A 16,724-nucleotide genomic window follows, 5' to 3' on the forward strand; every position below is an offset into this window, starting at 1 on the left:
TTATGCACACACAAATATTTACACTAAACTTAGAACGACAAATCGAGGTGCAATAACCGAATACGATCCTGCCTGGATTCAACAAGCTTTATTTCTAATGGCTTCTTGCTTTTGCGTCAACAGAAGAACAGTTATGGCTTCTGGGAACGCAGAAGTTTTCCTTGGCATTGGTTCAATGTCGTCGCAATTGTGGGAATTGCTATTAATTGCCAATTTTGTTTTTAAATAAGCCGAAACGCGAACTTGAAACTTTAACAACTGATTCTCTCCAAAAACCCGATGACGTCACCATTTAATTTTAATACACAGATAATCGAAAAACAAACCGATCCGGAAAATATGGGTTACGAGATTATTTATCACTAGAGTAAATAACACAGCTATAAAATTTCGACGAACTTTTGAATGGAACGATCATAACGATTTTTAAATATCCGCTCTAATAAAACTTAGATTCGTAAACAAAGACCCAGTTAATTTCCTGTGTCGTTCAATGAGGTTAGAAGCTACTATTAAATTAATGGGATCCCTGAAACAATCGACTCGTCGCAATAATTAATAATTTAGATTAAATTAACGAGCAATGTACACTTATTGTTATTATTATTATTAATTAATATTAAAATCGAGTTACGGAAAATATTGTTATTAAATAAACTTGACCGATGGCAGTGAATGTTTATTTATTATGCAAAGTGTTTAAAAACATGTTGACAGTTCACGACGGGCACGAAAAGCGCGCAGTCCGTCCCTGTCCTCGACCCTGATAGGCCGCAGCCTATCACCTCATGCCACACATGTCATTTGCTTCTGTCGTCTGTCAAAACAGTTTAAATTTCCCAAAAATTAAGCGAAACAAATACAGTAAAATGCGGCAGTAACTAACACGTAACTACAACAAAAACTCGGTTTTAATAATTAAAAACAAGAAACAACCACGATGCCAACACAACAAAGAACACAAGGTGACAATGCGATTCAATGTTTTCAAGTATCATCCTCATCGGACATTTATAATCGCCCTTTCCTGTCCCCGTATCAGATCAGGGGTAGACCCAGCTACCGTAGATCCTTTAACATTACCCATAGTAGCCCCAATATGAACCACAACCACGAAAATCCCGTCCGAAAACCAAGTAGGTGACATAACCTCAAAAAACTGCTTTGTGTTTTGTGTGTATTAATGTAACTTGTGGCGGTTTTTGTTGTAGATGCTGCAATTTCAACAAGAGTGGCACTCATCTCCGTGCTTATAATCTTCATCGGCTCGCTGTTCGCCCTGTTTTTAGTGTACAAGACATTCCCAAAAGTGACAGAGTAAGTATGACTTTGGAAACAACACTGGCTTTAATATAACCCGATTTGTAGCGAGGAGCGCCAATTCATCAAACTCCCATGGAACATAGAAGACGCCAAACAGCTAGGAATCGTTCTAAGTCGGTACAAAACAGACCACTACTTTCAAGTGATGACAGGAGTTTTCATAACCTACATTTTCTTACAAACTTTCGCCATCCCAGGATCGTTGTTTTTGTCGGTCCTGTCGGGTTTCCTTTTCCCGTTCACCATCGCGCTGATCCTGGTGTGCACGTGCTCGGCACTAGGAGCCTCCCTCTGCTTCTTACTCTCTCAACTCTTGGGAAGAAAACTAGTCCTCAAGTATTACCCCGAAAAGGCGCAGGCTTGGGCGCACCAAGTCGACAAGCACCGTGATAACTTATTTAATTACGTGTTATTCTTAAGGATAACGCCGTTTTTGCCCAACTGGTTTATAAATTTGACGGCACCTGTGATCGGTGTCCCGTTGGTGCCTTTCGCTGTTGGAACCTTCTTTGGAGTGGCGCCGCCGTCGTTTGTCGCTATTCAAGGGGGGCAGACGCTGCAGAATTTAACGGCGGACGATTTTGCCATCAGCGCTGGATCTCTGACGTGGTTGGCGGTGTGCGGGGTGGTGCCACTGGTGCCCGTTATTTTCAAAGGCTGGTTTAAGGAGAAACTTGAGTAATGAAAGTATTTATGTTCCGTTAAATTCATTCCTGACTTTTGTACACGTGTAGTCTGACCAGGCACAGGCTCAAGAATTGTATATCATTTTGGAGAGAAATAAAGTTGTTTGTTAAAATAGTTTATTCAGTCGGGTTAACAGTAAGAGCTTAGGTAGGTGATGGAGGACTCGGGGGAGTTGGGAAGACTGATGGGGCGCCAGTACCACCAATTGTACCATACTAGAAGAGACAAAAAGTGAGAGTGTATAGGCAACCCAAAATACACTTACGCATATACGAGGGCTTGAGGACCACAGACACGGTTTTACAAACGTCGCCACACTCCCTAGATGGTTTTAGAATTATGGTTCTTTCACCCATTCCTTGGGTGAGAATCACGTAGCTGCATTCAGGATTGGGTAGAACGTAAGGAGTGGCATTGGGGGCGTCCATGATTATAAAACGTTCTATACTTTGGCCTGACCATTCAGAGATTATAGGTGGTCTAGGAAATAGCTGCCTTATTAATCTCCCAGGGGACATTTTGTTAATCCTCCAGGTCACGTGAGTGGAAGACTGCACCCCAAACTCAAACAACTCCCCCAAACTACTAACAGATGAGTTAGTAGATTTGATATAGTTGGCTTCTTTATCAAAAACCCCTTTATTATCTACATACAGCTGCTTTAAATCTTCAAAAAATACTTCCTTTTGTTGCGTCTGAAACAACGATTTCAGTAGGTATAAATCTGGTTTGAGAATTCTCTCACTTTGATTATGTATGGGGTGCCTGATTGGTACAAACTGTGATTATCAAACCCCGTTAGATCCATCACAGAGTGCACATTTTCACATGGCCAACACTCCATATCCGACACATAAAAGTACGGATTTTCCACCAAACAACTTTCGTCGTACAACCCTGAAACGAATGTTTTAGCAACGAAGTACAATGGGAATCCCGGTACCTGTCAGCGATGGGTATTTCCGAATTATGGGCACAGACAGAAACCTTAATATTTTAAGGCCCGGATAAATCAGACCTTGCACGTTTCTGAGCACCAAACTGGAAGTGGGTTGATGTACGTTCAGTAAAATGTAGATGCACGTCGAGACTAGCGTAAATATAAAAAATATTTTGAGTATTGTCGTTGCGTATTTTTGAGCATTGCCCGAGTTTCGAGGCGGCTTTGGATTTTCGTGGTCTAATTCGTTGAAACATTGTTTAAATATTTTGGTAATTTCTTTATCACTGAAGTTTAGTTCTTTGGCACATTTTCGTAAATTGTTCACATCGTTTTTGTATTGTTGCAGGAGTTCTTGTTTTGACATTTTACATAACCTAGAACGTCAATCGGGCGGGGGAGAAATGCGAGTTTTCAGGAAAGTCTGCATTTTAATTTTCTTTTTGGTCGTGGTTTTGGGTGATTGGGGGTGGGTTAGAGAAGTCTGAAATGGATTAATTTTTTTTATGTAAAGATTTGGAAAAAAGTGTGGCGCGACATCTGTCAGTGGGTAGTGTGATTATCGAGTTGGTTTTCAATGTGGCGCCAAAAATGACTAATTTTACAAAAAGTTGTCAATTTTTGTAACGTAATGGTAACAGAACGAGCGCTAATTTTACATTTTTTGTCAATACTGACTGATTTCATGCATGTCTGACGGATTCACTTCTGTCAAATTACACTTTCTTACAATGGAGGCGTAACGTCACTTTGACAGTTGCATTTACAACTCCTATTTCGACGAGGCGGCAAAGGCGAACGTCCATTTTATTATAATTATATACCTGGTGTCTGGAAAATGCCAGATTAACTCTTCAGTACGTTATGTAGTATCTATAATTTCACTGTGTTTTTTTATTAGATGAAGATTGAATTTTATTTTGTCAAGTCGAATCTGCTCTTGAAAAAGTTCAAAGTGGCTTCACCCACCCACCGAGAACTGCAAATTTAAAGTCACTAGAATTTCTTTTAATATTTTTATTAATGATTACAATCTGATAAGATAAGACTGATTTTGGCACTTTTGACATTTTCGACCATTTTTCAACTATTTTCGAAAATTTTCGGATTTGTTTCTTCGGAAATTCCCATCATTTTTCCAAAATCGCTAATTGAAATATAACAATTTTTACATTTTTTTTTTCACATCCTACATTCTATTGTTTTCAATTAGTTTCCACCCCCACTCGACATAAGAACTCACCCCCGACCACCCACCCTGTCTCCTTTTCAGTGATTGATTTTTTCCGATCTGAATAAAGTGAATGATCTTATACTGAAGAGAAATAAAGTCCTTAAAGTGAAAAGTGGGGGGTGGGCGGGGCTAGTATTTGCAAAGATAAGACTGATTTTGGCAAATAACATACCCCCCAAGAAAATAGAGGGTGGGTGGGCGGGGCTAGTATTTGATAAGTTAAGACTGACTTTGGCACTTTTAACATTTCCGATCGTTAGTTGAAAATATTTTCTTGTAGATTTCGATATCCAGAAGAGATTTTCGGCTTCGTTTCTTGGGAAATTCCTACCGTTTTTCCAAAATTTTTTGATTAGCTGGAGATTGAATTTTATTTTGTCAAGTAGTCGACTCAGCGTTTGAAAAAATTCAAAGTGGCCCCGCCCACCCACCCGGTTTTCTTTCTAATCACTCATTTTATTGGACAAAAAGTGGCATTTACATTGATACAGAGTGGAATGTAGTCATTAGAAATACATTTTATAGGAAATAGATAACAAAAAAGTTACGATTGGCGCTTTTTTAGTTTTTTCACATCCTAGATTCTATTATTAGTTTCCACTCCCACTCGACAAAAGAACATAATTAGCCCCGCCCACCCACCCTGCCTCGTTTTCAGTGATTGATTTTATCCTATCTGAATCATCTTATACTCAACAGAAATAAAATTAGTTGTTAGAATGAGAAAAGGGGCGTCGGCGGGGCTAGGACTTGCTAAGATAAGACTGATTTTGGCAGATGACATATCCCCAAGAAAATAGAGGGTGGGTGGGCGGGGCTAGTATTTGGTATGGTAAGACTGATTTTGGCACTTTTGACATTTTGGCCCCGCCCAATTTTCTTTCTGATCACTGATTTTATTGGACAAAAAGTGTATTTTCAGTTGATAAAACTAACTCCACCCAGCTCCATTTTTTGAATTTCATTGGATAATTTCACTTCCTCTGAGATGAAAATGTTATTTTAAATCGTCAAGTGGTTCAATTTAAGCTTAAAAAATTTAAAGTGGCCCCGCCCACCCACCCGGTTTTCGATCTAATTACTTATTTTATTGGACATCCAGTGGCATTTATACTGATATAGAGTGGAATGTAAACAAACAGGTAAAATAAGAAATACATTTTCTAGCAAATAGTATAACAAAAAAAGTTACGATTGGCGCTTTTTTTACTTTTTTCACATCCTAGATTCTATTATTAGTTTCCACTGTCACTCGACAAAAGAACATAATTAGCCCCGCCCACCCACCCTGCCTCGTTTTCAGTGACTGATTTTATCCTATCTGAATTATCTTATACTCAACAGAAATAAAATTAGTTGTTAGAATGAGAAGAGGGGGGATGGGCGGGGCTAGTACTTGCTAAGATAAGACTGATTTTGGCAGATGACATATCCCCAAGAAAATAGAGGGTGGGTGGGCGGGGCTAGTATTTGGTAAGATAAGACTGATTTTGGCACTTTTGACATTTTGGCCCCGCCCGGCCACCCGGTTTTCGTTTTAATCACTGATTTTATTGGACAAAAAGTGTATTTTCAGTTGATAAAACTAACTACACCCAGCTCCGTTTTTGAATTTCATTGGATAATTTTATTTCCTCTGAGACGAAAATTTTATTTTAAATCGTCAAATGGTTCAATTTAAGCTTAAAAAAAATCAAAGGGGCCCCGCCCACCCACCCGGTTTTCTCATTTTATTGGACAAAAAGTGGCATTTACACTGGTATAGAGTGGAATGTAGACAGACAGGTAAAATAAGAAATAAATTTTATAGCAAATAGTATAACAAAAAAAGTTACGATTGGCGCTTTTTTTTACTTTTTTCACATCCTAGATTCTAACTATTATTACTTTTCACTGAGAAAATAATAAGCCCCGCCCACCCACCCTGTCTCCTTTTTAGTGATTGATTTTATCCAAACTGAATGAAATGAATGATATTATAATCAACACAAATAAAATTAGTTGTTACAATGAGAAGAGGAGAGTGGGCGGGGCTAGTACTTGCTAAGATAAGACTGATTTTGGCAGATGACATATTCTCTAAAAAAAGCAGGGTGGGTCGGCGGGGCTAATAATTAATAAGATAAGACTGATTTTGGCAAATGATATACTCCCCATGAAAATGGAGGGGGGGGGGTAGTATTTGCTAAGTTAAGAGTGATTTATGACATACTCTCTAAGAAAAGAGAGGTTGGGCGGGCGGGGCTAGTATTTGGTAAGATAAGACTTATTTTGGCACTTTTGACATTTTGAACCATTTTTCAACTATGTTTTTCCGAAAATTAGTTGAATACATTTTTTTGTAGATTTCGATTCCCAGAAGCCATTTTCGGCTTCGTTTTTTCGGAAATTCCTACCAGGCTTCCAAAATTTTTTGATTAGCTGAAGATCGAATTTTATTTTTCAAGTATTCGGTTCTGCGCTTGAAAAAATTCAAAGTAGCCCCGCCCGAGGAGAGTGGGCGGGGCTAGTACTTGCTAAAATAAGACTGATTTTGGCAGATGACATATCCTCTAAAAAAAACAGGGTGGGTGGGCGGAGCTAATATTTGATAAGATAAGACTGATTTTGGCAAATGATATACTTCCCAAGAAAATAGAGTGGGGGGTAGTATTTGCTAAGTTAAGAGTGATTTTGGCAAATGACATACTCTCTAAGAAAAGAGAGGGTGGGTGGGCGGGGCTAGTACCTGCTAAGATAAGAATGGTTTTGGCAAATGACGTATCCTCTAAACTAAACAATTTAATTACATATTATAAGAAAAGACACTAGAGGCTCCAAAGCACTTTCAAATTTTTACTAAACAGGAATACCCAGAACCTCCCAGCTCGAAAACAGATCAGGTCAGAATTTTCCAAAAATAGAAAGCCAAAATTGTTTTAAATAATTTACAAAAAAATCTCCATGAGCTCCCAAAATAATACACCATAGACACCTCCCGAATTAAAAGAAAAACACTGGGACCTAAAATTTTTGCTGATTTGTACCTTCGTTTTATATCAGGCAGACATTGTTGCCAAATGGAATTAGTTTTATTACTAGTTATTGTGAAAATGAATGTGTTGTTGTGTTTTAAAATCATTATAACCACCAAAATGTGAGAAGGAATTTACTATTTTTCATTTTCCAGACACTCTGTATAACCGAAAAACAATAAAAATAGTATTAAAATCGACATTGTTTTTATTACGTGGTTAAAAATCAAAATCTGGGTAATTTTGCACGTTGTACCTTCCCCTGTTTTTACAATAAACGAAAATCTTCTTCGTGACGTAAGCCACAATCCAAAGACCCACGTCAAAAATGTAAAACCAGTATGCGTACGACAGCAAAACGTAAATTTCAAAATTACAAAAATAAATAATTGAATAAATTAATATCACAAGTAGTCCGGTTGAAATTTCGAGTGCTCCACGCATCGTCTGCCACTTGGCTTCTCCGAAGAACTCTTCATTGGCAATGCTTTCGGCGTACATGATAATTCCATGACCGAGTCCGAACGTCAGAGAGAACAGCACAAAATTATCATAGCTGAATTTATGAACAACATCTAAAACAAACCAAATCAATACACCATAAATTGCGGTACCAACGAAACTTACATAAACTAAACCCGAGCACCGAAAGCCCCACCAGAAACAGCGCCTTCGTCTTAAACGCCGACAACTTATTGAAAACGGGGTACCCAGCTAGGAAAAAAATCCACGAAAAGCCAATCAGCGTCAACAAAAAAGTGGCCTCTTCAGTCGTGTTGGGGTAATTGCGGTACTCGTGCTCGTTGTGAAGAAACATAAAGTACGGAGCGGCGGCAAAGACGATAGCCGACGAAGTCGAGGTGACGCAATTCGACACCACCGCCGGATAAAAGTACCCACAACCCAGCGTCCTCGGAACCGCCTTGACGAAATTCTTGTAACAAAACGCCTTCAGCTTCCTCTTCTTCGCTTTAACGTCGTTCACGAAACTGGAGCTAATACTGAAACACCTCGCCTTCTTCTGACTAGCTTCGCTCAAGAACTCCACCTCCACATTGTCAGTCTCCACCCTCTCACAAACCTCCTCCGGCTGAAACAAATTCGTCACACTCAAGTTAACGTCTTTGTGCGCGTGGTCGTTGATTTCTTGCAAAATCGCGCTGATCCGACTCAGTCTCTTGCTGCTGATTTCGTTAATATCGTCATCGTCTTCTTCGGCGTCGCTCTCTTCTGGGATGTTTGGTAGAATTTTAACACCAACGTTTTGGAAGTATCTTTGGACGCTCATCGACGACACTGGAGCCGGTTTGTCGCTTTCGCTCTCCTCGACTTGGAGGTCTTCGTCTTCGTTGTCGTCGTCGTCGTCGTCGTCGTCTTCGTCTTCGCTCGACGACGACGGTTCTTGCACTACGGGTTGCTTGGAACTCAAGTCGGTCATCTCGATTGATAATTGGTCGACGGTTTGGAAGCGGCAGAGGGGTTTTTTTTGACGAGTCTTGTGGTGGATTAGGAGACAGGCCGGGATTATGTTGAGGATGAGGCCCGCGATGATGAGGAACGACTGCGTTGTGCCGTATACATTCGTGAAGAGGAGGGTTAAGTGGGGGAGGAGGAGCAACGATAAGGCCTTCATGAGCTGGTCCAAGAACGTGAAGAGTTGGGGGTGGTGCTTGAACGCCTCGGAGGTTAAATAGTTGAGGTGGACGGTGATAATACTCGAAAATATACCTGGTTTTTGAAAAAATAAACGTCACTTGTGGAAATTCTAGGTGTATATAGTACTTAGGTATAAATATGTACCTCCGAAAATTCCATACAAGACAAAAACGCTGGTTGTTGTTTTGTAGAACGACAAGACGACCAAATCGTTGAATAATAGCAGGACCGTCACAATAATATTCCGTTTGTGTACTTTTAGCTTGACATTGTCCAAATGTTTGCAGTACGATTTAACCCAAGGATCTGGAAATTCACTCCGAATAACAAATCACCCAAAAATATCTCACTAACTCGTAATCTTGGCCGACGATACGAAAAAGATAGCCGTCCATAAGCTGCTTTTAAGACTGTACAAATCCTTGAGGATGAACTGCATTAAGAAGACGCCGTAGCACATGATCAAGAGCGCCAGAAAGAACTGCAAAATGCAAAAATTGCGGAAAATAAATAGCAATTATCTTATCACAGCTAATGACGCCGCTACTTAGTATTCTGGTACCTGTATTGTTCCCACAGCGACGATTTCCAAGTAGGGTGTTTTCCAATTTTCCGTGGACTTGTCGCTGAAGTCGGAGTTAAGTCGACGCATTATCACGATTTTATTTTACGCTTTTCACACATTATAATTTAGGGAAATGGCTGCGATCGGCTTACGCATTTGGGAAAAAGACGATTTTTGTACAGCGACACGAGGAATGAATATTTGAAACGTTAGTTTGCGTCTTATCTTATCGTGAGAATAAACCTTTAAGAAATGAGTTATCGCTGCTTTTTTCGTATCAAATCGTTGTTTTATGTAATATTTCGTCGGATGGGAGAAGTTCGTTGAGCGATTGGGTTCATACTGCATTTTATTAAAAATTGAGAGTAAAAATAACTACTTTAATGCTTGTTTGTGCCACGTATAACAACACAAGACAAACTTTTCCGTTTTCAAATTAAATTACAAATTTATTAGTAAAATCGACAAAGTGGCCAAACATTTATCAAAAAATGCAACTACAATTTACAAGGAACTAATTCTGTAATGGAATAAATCATCCGTTGAAATACATCAGACGCAAACCGTCACGTAAGTGGGGGTATAGCTCAGTGGTAGAGCATTCGACTGCAGATCGAGAGGTCCCCGGTTCAAACCCGGGTGCCCCCTCACCTTTTTTTTTTTTTATTAATACACCCAGTAATTAAGCAGTTGTTTATCTCTTTTAATTTTAAAGCGAGTTACATTGTAAAGAGCGACTAACACCATGTTTTTTTTCTTAAAACACGCTATTACTGCACTTTTGTTTCAAGACAGCTACAACAGTCGCAGAAAAAAATTTCTTCTCAAAAATTAGGTGGGCAGAAATCCATTTCACGACGTGGGAGACCACCTAATTTGATTTTTTTCTTTCTTGGTTGCAAAGTTTTAAGTCCATTGTTACGCCACAAGTGAACTCACCCGAACAAAATAGTTTGCAATAATTTTTACAAGGAATTAATGCCGAAAAGTAATGTGCATCATTATCATGAAGAGTGGGCTTTGAAATAACCAGTGAGAATTTTTGGGCAATAATTTTCACAATTTCATCCTTTATCTCGTTGGAACTACACACAAAACCTACTAAAACCTAATCAGAGTTATTGTTGCTAGTTTAAAGTCGTTAATCGACTTTAAAATTATGCGGTTGTGAAGGAAGATTTTATTGCGTTTTATCTTTATCTGAAGCAAATGATTTGAAGATTTTAATTGGATAAAAACTTCAGTGTGTCGCTAACTCTTGGAGTAAAATGTCTAGTGTGCGAGTGGAGCAACTTTTAGTAAGTTTTTCAAAAATAGTCATGGTTAATTGGTCACGCGAAACAATTTTCTGCTTTTTCGTTTTACTTTTTTAATTTTCGATTTTTCGTTTATTTCGAATTTAGTTAATTAATTAATTTTTTTTTTTCGAAATAGAATACTTCAGTTTTCATGCTACCCCAAATTAAAAATTAGTTTAGAAGCCTCTTGTCCGTTCTTACTGTTGTCGGTTTTATTCAGGCAAGCCTAAATCCCAGAAAGTTGACGTCTGTAAAATCAATGTCATGGTGCACCTTCACATCTTTGATTTTTTACGATAAAAACGATTTAATCAAAAAATTATTGCCCATTGTCTGTGTGCACAGATTGGACGTACATTTGAAAAAATAAACAAAGACGATTTATCCTGATTTAATAGGACGTTTTACAGGCGATTTTATTTTTTTTTTGGTTGATTAAAATCCACACATTTTCGAGGTATGAATCTTTATCTTTTGATTGAAGCTCCCACTAGATCGATTGATTCTCAGTTTTGTTCCATGTCCGCGGTGTTTGAAAATTTGCTCAACTTGTGAAAATGTTAATTTCGTCTGTAATCTTTTTTCAGACGTACTTTTGCTTGTTATTTACTTTTACGTCCACCAAGTCGATATTCCAACCTCAGGAACTTGAACATGGATTAAAAGAAGTAGAAAATATTTTCCCTGATACGGCACATCCCGATGTAGTTAAAGTTTCTTCTAGTTTATACGAGAATGACGACCATACTACTATTTGCTGGAACGAAGAAACAATTCTACATTTTTTTTCTAATGGTAGTAGTGCCGGGTATGTGGAGTATTCGATTAGCTTGTCAGTAACTGCCACGGAACCTATTCCCGAAAATGATGACCAAGTCGAACAATATGAAATAACGAGTAAAACTAAAGGGTCGAAGCAAGTGTTAGATTTCATCACCATCAAGGACGATGCCGAAGAAACAACGAAATATAACAAAACCTCGATCTGTAAATCAGGGAAAGCTTATATTAGGACGTTCTTGGGGACGCGGGAGAAGGCAAGAACTGAAGTAAAATTGAAACCCATTAAGGAAGAACTGGACATGAATTCAGTGGTATCTGTAAACGGGCACGACTCCGAAAGCCTCAGCGATCTTGGCGAAGCTAACAGTAATGTCAGCGGCGAAGCTGAAAGTAAAGCCAGCGGCGAAACCGACAGTGGAACCAGTGAAGCCGACAACGAAACCGGCAGCGACGCTGACAGTGGAACGTCCGCAGCTGATAGTGTAAGCAGCGGAGAAGACGACAGTAAAAGCTCCAGCAAAGATGAGAGTGACTTTGAGAGTCTACCCGATGATCAGAACAACACAATAACGAATGTAGCGAGAATGCACAGCGACAATGTTTCACCCGCAGGTTATACTTATAGTATCTTAGTTACTAAAGGTAGTAACAGTTTTGGGTTTACAGGATTTTCGTCGAATGGGAGAGCCCATGAGGATGCATCTAGCAGTGGAGCTGACAGTCAAACTGACAATGCAGGTGATGATGAACCCGATCAAGCTACTAAAGGTAGTAATAGTTTTGGGTTTACAGGGTTGGAAGATAGTGACTCATTTTCGGCGTATGGTGAAGCTGACAATGCAGCTGATGATCAACCCGACCAAGCAAAGGGCGTCGGAGCTTACGGTGGAACACACACTAACTTAGAGGGAATGTATAACGGCTATGTTATGCCCGGAGGTTATACTTATAGTATCCTAGTTAATAAAGGTAGTAACAGTTTAGGGTTTACAGCGTTGGAAGGTGGCGTCTCATTTCCGTCGAATGGGGAAGTCGATGCGGATGCATTTAGTGGTGAAGCTGACAGTGGACAGGGTATCGGAGCTTACGATGGAACACACACGAACGTAATGGGAATGTACAACGGCTATGTTATGCCCGGAGGTTATACTTATAGTACCTTAGTTAATAAAGGTAGTAACAGTTTTGGGTTTACAGCGTTGGAAGGTGGTGTCTCATTTCCGTCGAATGGGGAAGCTGATGCAGATGCATTCAGTGGTGAAGCTTACAATGCAGCTGATTATGAACCCGACCAAGCAACGGGTATCGGGGCTTACGGTGGAACACACACTAACTTAGTGGGAATGTACAACGGCTATGTTATGCCCGGAGGTTATACTCATAGTATCTTAGTTAATAAAGGTAGTAAGAATTTTGGGTTTACAGCTATGGACGGTGCTGTCTCATTCCCGTCGAATGGGGAAGCCGATGCAGATGCATTTAGTGGTGAAGCTGACAATGCAGCTGATGATGAATCCGACCAAGCAAAGGGTATCGAAGCTTACGAAGGAACACACAATAACGTAGTGGGAATGGACAACGGCTATGTTATGCCCGGAGGTTATACTTACAGCATCTTAATAATTAAAGGTAGTAATAATTTTTGATTTGTAGCTGCGGAAGGTGCTGTCTCATTTTCGTCGAAAGAGGAAGCCAATTTGGATACATCCAGCAGTGAAGCTGACAATCCAGCTGATGAACCCGACCAAGCAAAAGGTATCGGAGCTTACGGAGAAACATACAATAACGTAGTGGGAATGGACAACGGCTATGTTATGCCCGGAGGTTATACTTACAAAATCTTAATAACTAAACGTAGTAACAATTTTCGATTTACAGCTGCGGAAGGTGCTGTCTCATTTTCGTCGAACGGGGAAGCCAATACGGGTATATCCAGCAGTGCAGCTGACAGTGCAGCTTTTAGAGGACTGAAAAATACTATCCCAATTTCGCCGACTAAGGAATCTGATTTCGAAGGCATGGAAAGCCCTGGCGTCTGGGACCAAGTGATGGCAATGTTATACGGGTATCCACCCACTATGGGTCAGTCAGGTCCACTGAGTGCAGATCAGGTCAGTGCAAGTTGGAATGGTAATGCACGGAACCTTGTTGGTAATAGCGCTATGGGTTTCGGTAATAACCAGCCGTACGCGTTTTCTGACCAGCACGGTTATGGTGGTCACCAAATGTACGGTTATGGAGGTCAGCAGCCGTTCCATTCTCGTAGTCAGCAACCGCTGAGCTATGGTAGTCAACAGTTCAGCAATGCTAATTACCCAAGAGGCGATGTCCGGATTAACCAACCAATCGGTTCCGACACCTATCCCTGTCAAAATGGAAAAGTCAAGATAAAACTGAACTTGGGTGTCGAAGGCGACGTTGGAAAAGTCGAAGAGGTTTACAAAGAAGTGGAAATCGACTTATCTCAACCAATGGATAATTCCCAAGGTGGCAATTTCGATCATCAATTGAGTTCGTTGTTGCGCACTTATCTAGGTGACGTATTATCCAGGCACCAATCATGTAATCCCTCTTCCAACGAAAACGTCAACTCAATAAATAATTTCAATCATCGTTATAATTACGGTTACGGTGATCGTACCTCCTACGACTACCCTGTGGAGGCGAACGGTTACTACTACCCCGACGTGCGGGTCTTGGCCCCGCAGGGTTACGCTAAGCACTCCTACGGGCCCACCGTCGCACCCCAAGTATCTTCGGTGATGAAAGGTTACCAAATGCACCCCACCCTTCAGACCGTCACGCCTTCTTCGAGCATAGAGGGTCACTATTTGCAACCCGACTCGGAAGCCGTCGTGCATCAAATGCCCTCGGCAACGCCCGAGTTGCAAATCGTCCCACCACAGGGGTCTTCGGGGGTTGATGGTCACAATCAGCATGCTAGGCAGACCATGGAACCCGTTAGGTCTTCGCAACTTCCCTCTGTGATAGGCATCAAGGAGGAAGAAACTGAGAACTTCCCGACATGGTTAGACACGTTGAAACAAAAGGTTGCTGAAAGCTTCAAAAGTGTCTTTCTTTATCCTAGTTACTCAAAATAACTTTCTCGTATTTTATCTTATCTTTAAATAAAAAAATGCACCTTGTATGCAGTTTTATTTAATTGCACTTGAGTGAGTAGTCATTTGATGGCAGAGATGAAGACGATCATCTGCATCTTGGTAAGCTAACTTTAACGTTTTACTCTTTACCCAATTTTTTTGTCAAGTTGATGGTGGCCTCTGCTTGGGGGCAGAGCTACAACTGCACGTCTGCAGGAAGATTTAGGTACAAAGATTCAGCTTGTCGTTCCTACTACTTGTGCGTTTTGTACAACGGTGGCTACGTCAAGAGTGACTACACGTGTCCAAGTACCATGATTTTCGACCCAACGAGCCAAACATGTTCGACCACGGCGGTTTGCATCGACAACATCTGCGATTCTGTACCTTTGGTACCACTTTTCCCCAAGTTGCCGGACCCCAATGGGCCCGACTGTCACACCTACATCCAGTGCATGGGCATAATTGACCGCTACCCGGTGGTCGGAACGTGCCCAGACGGCCTACTATTCGACAACAACTTCAACCCAGAACCAGACTGTTGGATTCAAGGAAACTGTAGTACTTAAAAAACAACCCATTGTCTTGAAATAAAAGCAAAACAAACGTTATCACTTCGCGTTTGTTTATGTTAAGCAGTCTTTGGTATTTAAATAAAGTCTTCGTTCGATTAAGTCAGTCTTATTGTTACATTACATAATGAGGCCCATTCTAGTTGTTGTAGTGGTAAGTCGGCGAAAATTTTTGACGTCGCTTTCAACCAAACCCATTCTAGATTTTGGTCACCGGGACCCATTCCCAAGACACGTGTTTAGTTTCTGGAAGATTCAGGTCGCTGGATCCAACCTGCCGAAACTACTACCTTTGCGTCAAAAGCAAAGGTCTTTTCGTTTCGAGAAACTACGTTTGCCCAGAACCTTCCATTTTCAACCCATCGAGTGGTCGTTGTTCGGTGGACGCCCACTGCATCGATAACATTTGCAGATATTTACCACCTTCCATTACCAAAATAGTGGACCCCAACGGACATGACTGTAAGACCTACATAGAATGCGTCGGCCCTGAAGGTCAGCGTTATCCGACTGTGAGAACATGCGAAGTTGGATACTTTAACAAGGATCTGTTGCCAGAACCTGGTTGTTGTTTGACCAAAAATTGTTGAAAATAAAATTTCAAAGAACTTTTTTTTTTCATTAAATCCTCCATAAACCCCCACGAGAAATCTGGACTCGGTGATGACGTTCGAATGCACGTTATCTCGTTTAATTACACAGGATTAATTTTACTGGCACTAAAATTCCACCAAATGTGTTAATGACATTGAGCTGTTGTTGCTACACTTCTTCAAATATTTGTATACAAAAATCTAATCAAACTTGCTTTCTTAGAATGGCCAGTTGTAAATTACAGCAATAATTCCCTAATCCAAAATGCAATTAAAGCAAACACTTGAAATCGGACGACATGTATAATAAATGCAATTTAAACTGCATTTTATCTTTCTTCTCCAATTAACGATGAAGTTTTTATTGGTGCTACTAGCGGTACGTGAAATAGTTGCTTCTACGAAAATTCTTTTCATTTTTTTTTAGTACTTGTCGATTATTCGGATGAGTTTGGCCACGAACTGCGTAGCTGTGGGCAGTTTTCGCCAAAGCAAAGATCCAACTTGCCAGAAGTACTTCACGTGTAATGTAATTCTGGACATCTACTTCATTAAGACGGATCTTAGTTGTGGTACCTTCATGAAATTTAACCCGACTACGCAGCAGTGTGACTATACGTCTGTTTGCATTGATAGCTTCTGTGATAACCAGCCGCCTCTGCAGAAATTACCAGACCCAAATGCGCTTAACCAGACCTGCAGACACACGTACATCCAATGCCAGGGAATCACTAACCAGTATCCGACCATTGAACAATGTCCTCTTGCCTCAGGATGTTGCTAATATAAATATGTCAAATGAATAATAATAATAATAATAAAAAATGATGAACTATTTTTCTATTTTTTTTTTGTTCCTTTTACCCCAGCTTCCCTACCACTTCAAACAGTCGCTTCTTTGGAAAAACAATACGAAAATTCGTGTCAAAATTTTATTACCACTTATCCGAATTTCTTC

General features: G+C 40.3%; 7 protein-coding genes and 1 non-coding gene across 9 annotated transcripts; 6 read left to right on the forward strand and 2 right to left on the reverse strand.

Moving 5' to 3' along the window:
• Positions 1 to 760: 760 nt before the first annotated feature.
• LOC135123734 (transmembrane protein 41B) lies at positions 761 to 2,122 on the forward strand. 2 transcript variants are annotated; one of them, XM_064048598.1, is made up of 3 exons: positions 761 to 1,136; positions 1,212 to 1,317; positions 1,369 to 2,122. In XM_064048598.1, the coding sequence occupies exons 1-3, from the start codon at positions 941 to 943 to the stop codon at positions 2,003 to 2,005; spliced, it is 939 nt and encodes a 312-aa protein (XP_063904668.1). In that variant the 5' UTR covers positions 761 to 940; the 3' UTR covers positions 2,006 to 2,122. The 2 variants fall into 2 exon arrangements, with proteins under 2 accessions (XP_063904668.1, XP_063904677.1); XM_064048607.1 differs by having other exon boundaries at positions 766 to 965.
• LOC135123725 (uncharacterized) lies at positions 2,110 to 3,432 on the reverse strand. Its single transcript, XM_064048590.1, has 4 exons — positions 2,954 to 3,432; positions 2,756 to 2,907; positions 2,276 to 2,705; positions 2,110 to 2,225 (listed from the first exon to the last, which is right to left on the reverse strand). The coding sequence occupies exons 1-4, from the start codon at positions 3,315 to 3,317 to the stop codon at positions 2,140 to 2,142; spliced, it is 1,032 nt and encodes a 343-aa protein (XP_063904660.1). The 5' UTR covers positions 3,318 to 3,432; the 3' UTR covers positions 2,110 to 2,139.
• Positions 3,433 to 7,388: 3,956 nt separating this feature from the next.
• Positions 7,389 to 9,670, reverse strand: LOC135123750 (uncharacterized). The gene is made up of 5 exons (XM_064048632.1): positions 9,417 to 9,670; positions 9,209 to 9,335; positions 8,999 to 9,160; positions 7,826 to 8,926; positions 7,389 to 7,773 (listed from the first exon to the last, which is right to left on the reverse strand). Exons 1-5 carry the CDS (start codon positions 9,504 to 9,506, stop codon positions 7,418 to 7,420), a joined length of 1,836 nt encoding a protein of 611 aa, XP_063904702.1. The 5' UTR covers positions 9,507 to 9,670; the 3' UTR covers positions 7,389 to 7,417.
• Positions 9,671 to 9,995: 325 nt separating this feature from the next.
• On the forward strand, positions 9,996 to 10,067 carry Trnac-gca (transfer RNA cysteine (anticodon GCA)). Its single transcript has one exon. It is a non-coding gene; the product is annotated as a tRNA-Cys (tRNA).
• A 196-nt stretch (positions 10,068 to 10,263) lies between these two features.
• LOC135123746 (filaggrin-2-like) lies at positions 10,264 to 15,275 on the forward strand. The gene is made up of 10 exons (XM_064048619.1): positions 10,264 to 10,717; positions 11,305 to 12,112; positions 12,167 to 12,238; positions 12,293 to 12,439; positions 12,494 to 12,643; positions 12,698 to 12,871; positions 12,926 to 13,099; positions 13,154 to 13,324; positions 13,379 to 14,721; positions 14,769 to 15,275. Exons 1-9 carry the CDS (start codon positions 10,688 to 10,690, stop codon positions 14,599 to 14,601), a joined length of 2,949 nt encoding a protein of 982 aa, XP_063904689.1. The 5' UTR covers positions 10,264 to 10,687; the 3' UTR covers positions 14,602 to 14,721; positions 14,769 to 15,275.
• Positions 14,698 to 15,170, forward strand: LOC135132775 (uncharacterized). The gene is made up of 2 exons (XM_064060975.1): positions 14,698 to 14,721; positions 14,769 to 15,170. Exons 1-2 carry the CDS (start codon positions 14,698 to 14,700, stop codon positions 15,168 to 15,170), a joined length of 426 nt encoding a protein of 141 aa, XP_063917045.1.
• A 25-nt stretch (positions 15,276 to 15,300) lies between the features above and the next one.
• LOC135132784 (uncharacterized) lies at positions 15,301 to 15,763 on the forward strand. The gene is made up of 2 exons (XM_064060985.1): positions 15,301 to 15,327; positions 15,377 to 15,763. The coding sequence occupies exons 1-2, from the start codon at positions 15,301 to 15,303 to the stop codon at positions 15,761 to 15,763; spliced, it is 414 nt and encodes a 137-aa protein (XP_063917055.1).
• Positions 15,764 to 16,024: 261 nt separating this feature from the next.
• LOC135135194 (uncharacterized) lies at positions 16,025 to 16,586 on the forward strand. The gene is made up of 2 exons (XM_064064238.1): positions 16,025 to 16,145; positions 16,194 to 16,586. Exons 1-2 carry the CDS (start codon positions 16,077 to 16,079, stop codon positions 16,548 to 16,550), a joined length of 426 nt encoding a protein of 141 aa, XP_063920308.1. The 5' UTR covers positions 16,025 to 16,076; the 3' UTR covers positions 16,551 to 16,586.
• Positions 16,587 to 16,724: the final 138 nt, after the last annotated feature.

Source organism: Zophobas morio, unplaced genomic scaffold (genome assembly GCF_036711695.1).
Source record: "Zophobas morio isolate AGI-343-1 ecotype UQ-CSIRO unplaced genomic scaffold, CSIRO_AGI_Zmor_V1 ptg000002l, whole genome shotgun sequence".
NCBI lineage: Eukaryota > Metazoa > Arthropoda > Insecta > Coleoptera > Tenebrionidae > Zophobas > Zophobas morio.

Coding starts and splice junctions, on each gene's coding strand:
- LOC135135194 (XM_064064238.1), top strand. CDS start 16,077: ATGCAATTTAAACTGCATTTTATCTTTCTTCTCCAATTAACGATGAAG. Junction 16,146..16,193: donor TTTTATTGGTGCTACTAGCG/GTACGTGAAATA, acceptor ATTTTTTTTTAG/TACTTGTCGATTATTCGGAT.
- LOC135132784 (XM_064060985.1), top strand. CDS start 15,301: ATGAGGCCCATTCTAGTTGTTGTAGTG. Junction 15,328..15,376: donor CCATTCTAGTTGTTGTAGTG/GTAAGTCGGCGA, acceptor AACCCATTCTAG/ATTTTGGTCACCGGGACCCA.
- LOC135123725 (XM_064048590.1), bottom strand. CDS start 3,317: ATGTCAAAACAAGAACTCCTGCAACAATACAAAAACGATGTGAACAAT. Junction 2,908..2,953: donor GAAATACCCATCGCTGACAG/GTACCGGGATTC, acceptor CATTCGTTTCAG/GGTTGTACGACGAAAGTTGT. Junction 2,706..2,755: donor GCACCCCATACATAATCAAA/GTGAGAGAATTC, acceptor TCGTTGTTTCAG/ACGCAACAAAAGGAAGTATT.
- LOC135123734 (XM_064048598.1), top strand. CDS start 941: ATGCCAACACAACAAAGAACACAAGGTGACAATGCGATTCAATGTTTT. Junction 1,137..1,211: donor AAATCCCGTCCGAAAACCAA/GTAGGTGACATA, acceptor TTTTTGTTGTAG/ATGCTGCAATTTCAACAAGA. Junction 1,318..1,368: donor ACATTCCCAAAAGTGACAGA/GTAAGTATGACT, acceptor CCCGATTTGTAG/CGAGGAGCGCCAATTCATCA.
- LOC135123746 (XM_064048619.1), top strand. CDS start 10,688: ATGTCTAGTGTGCGAGTGGAGCAACTTTTA. Junction 12,239..12,292: donor CAGTCAAACTGACAATGCAG/GTGATGATGAAC, acceptor TTGGGTTTACAG/GGTTGGAAGATAGTGACTCA. Junction 13,100..13,153: donor CGGCTATGTTATGCCCGGAG/GTTATACTTACA, acceptor TTTGATTTGTAG/CTGCGGAAGGTGCTGTCTCA.
- LOC135132775 (XM_064060975.1), top strand. CDS start 14,698: ATGAAGACGATCATCTGCATCTTG. Junction 14,722..14,768: donor AGACGATCATCTGCATCTTG/GTAAGCTAACTT, acceptor TTTTTTGTCAAG/TTGATGGTGGCCTCTGCTTG.
- LOC135123750 (XM_064048632.1), bottom strand. CDS start 9,506: ATGCGTCGACTTAACTCCGACTTCAGCGACAAGTCCACGGAAAATTGG. Junction 9,161..9,208: donor ATCGTCGGCCAAGATTACGA/GTTAGTGAGATA, acceptor GTGAATTTCCAG/ATCCTTGGGTTAAATCGTAC. Junction 8,927..8,998: donor CTTGTATGGAATTTTCGGAG/GTACATATTTAT, acceptor TTCAAAAACCAG/GTATATTTTCGAGTATTATC.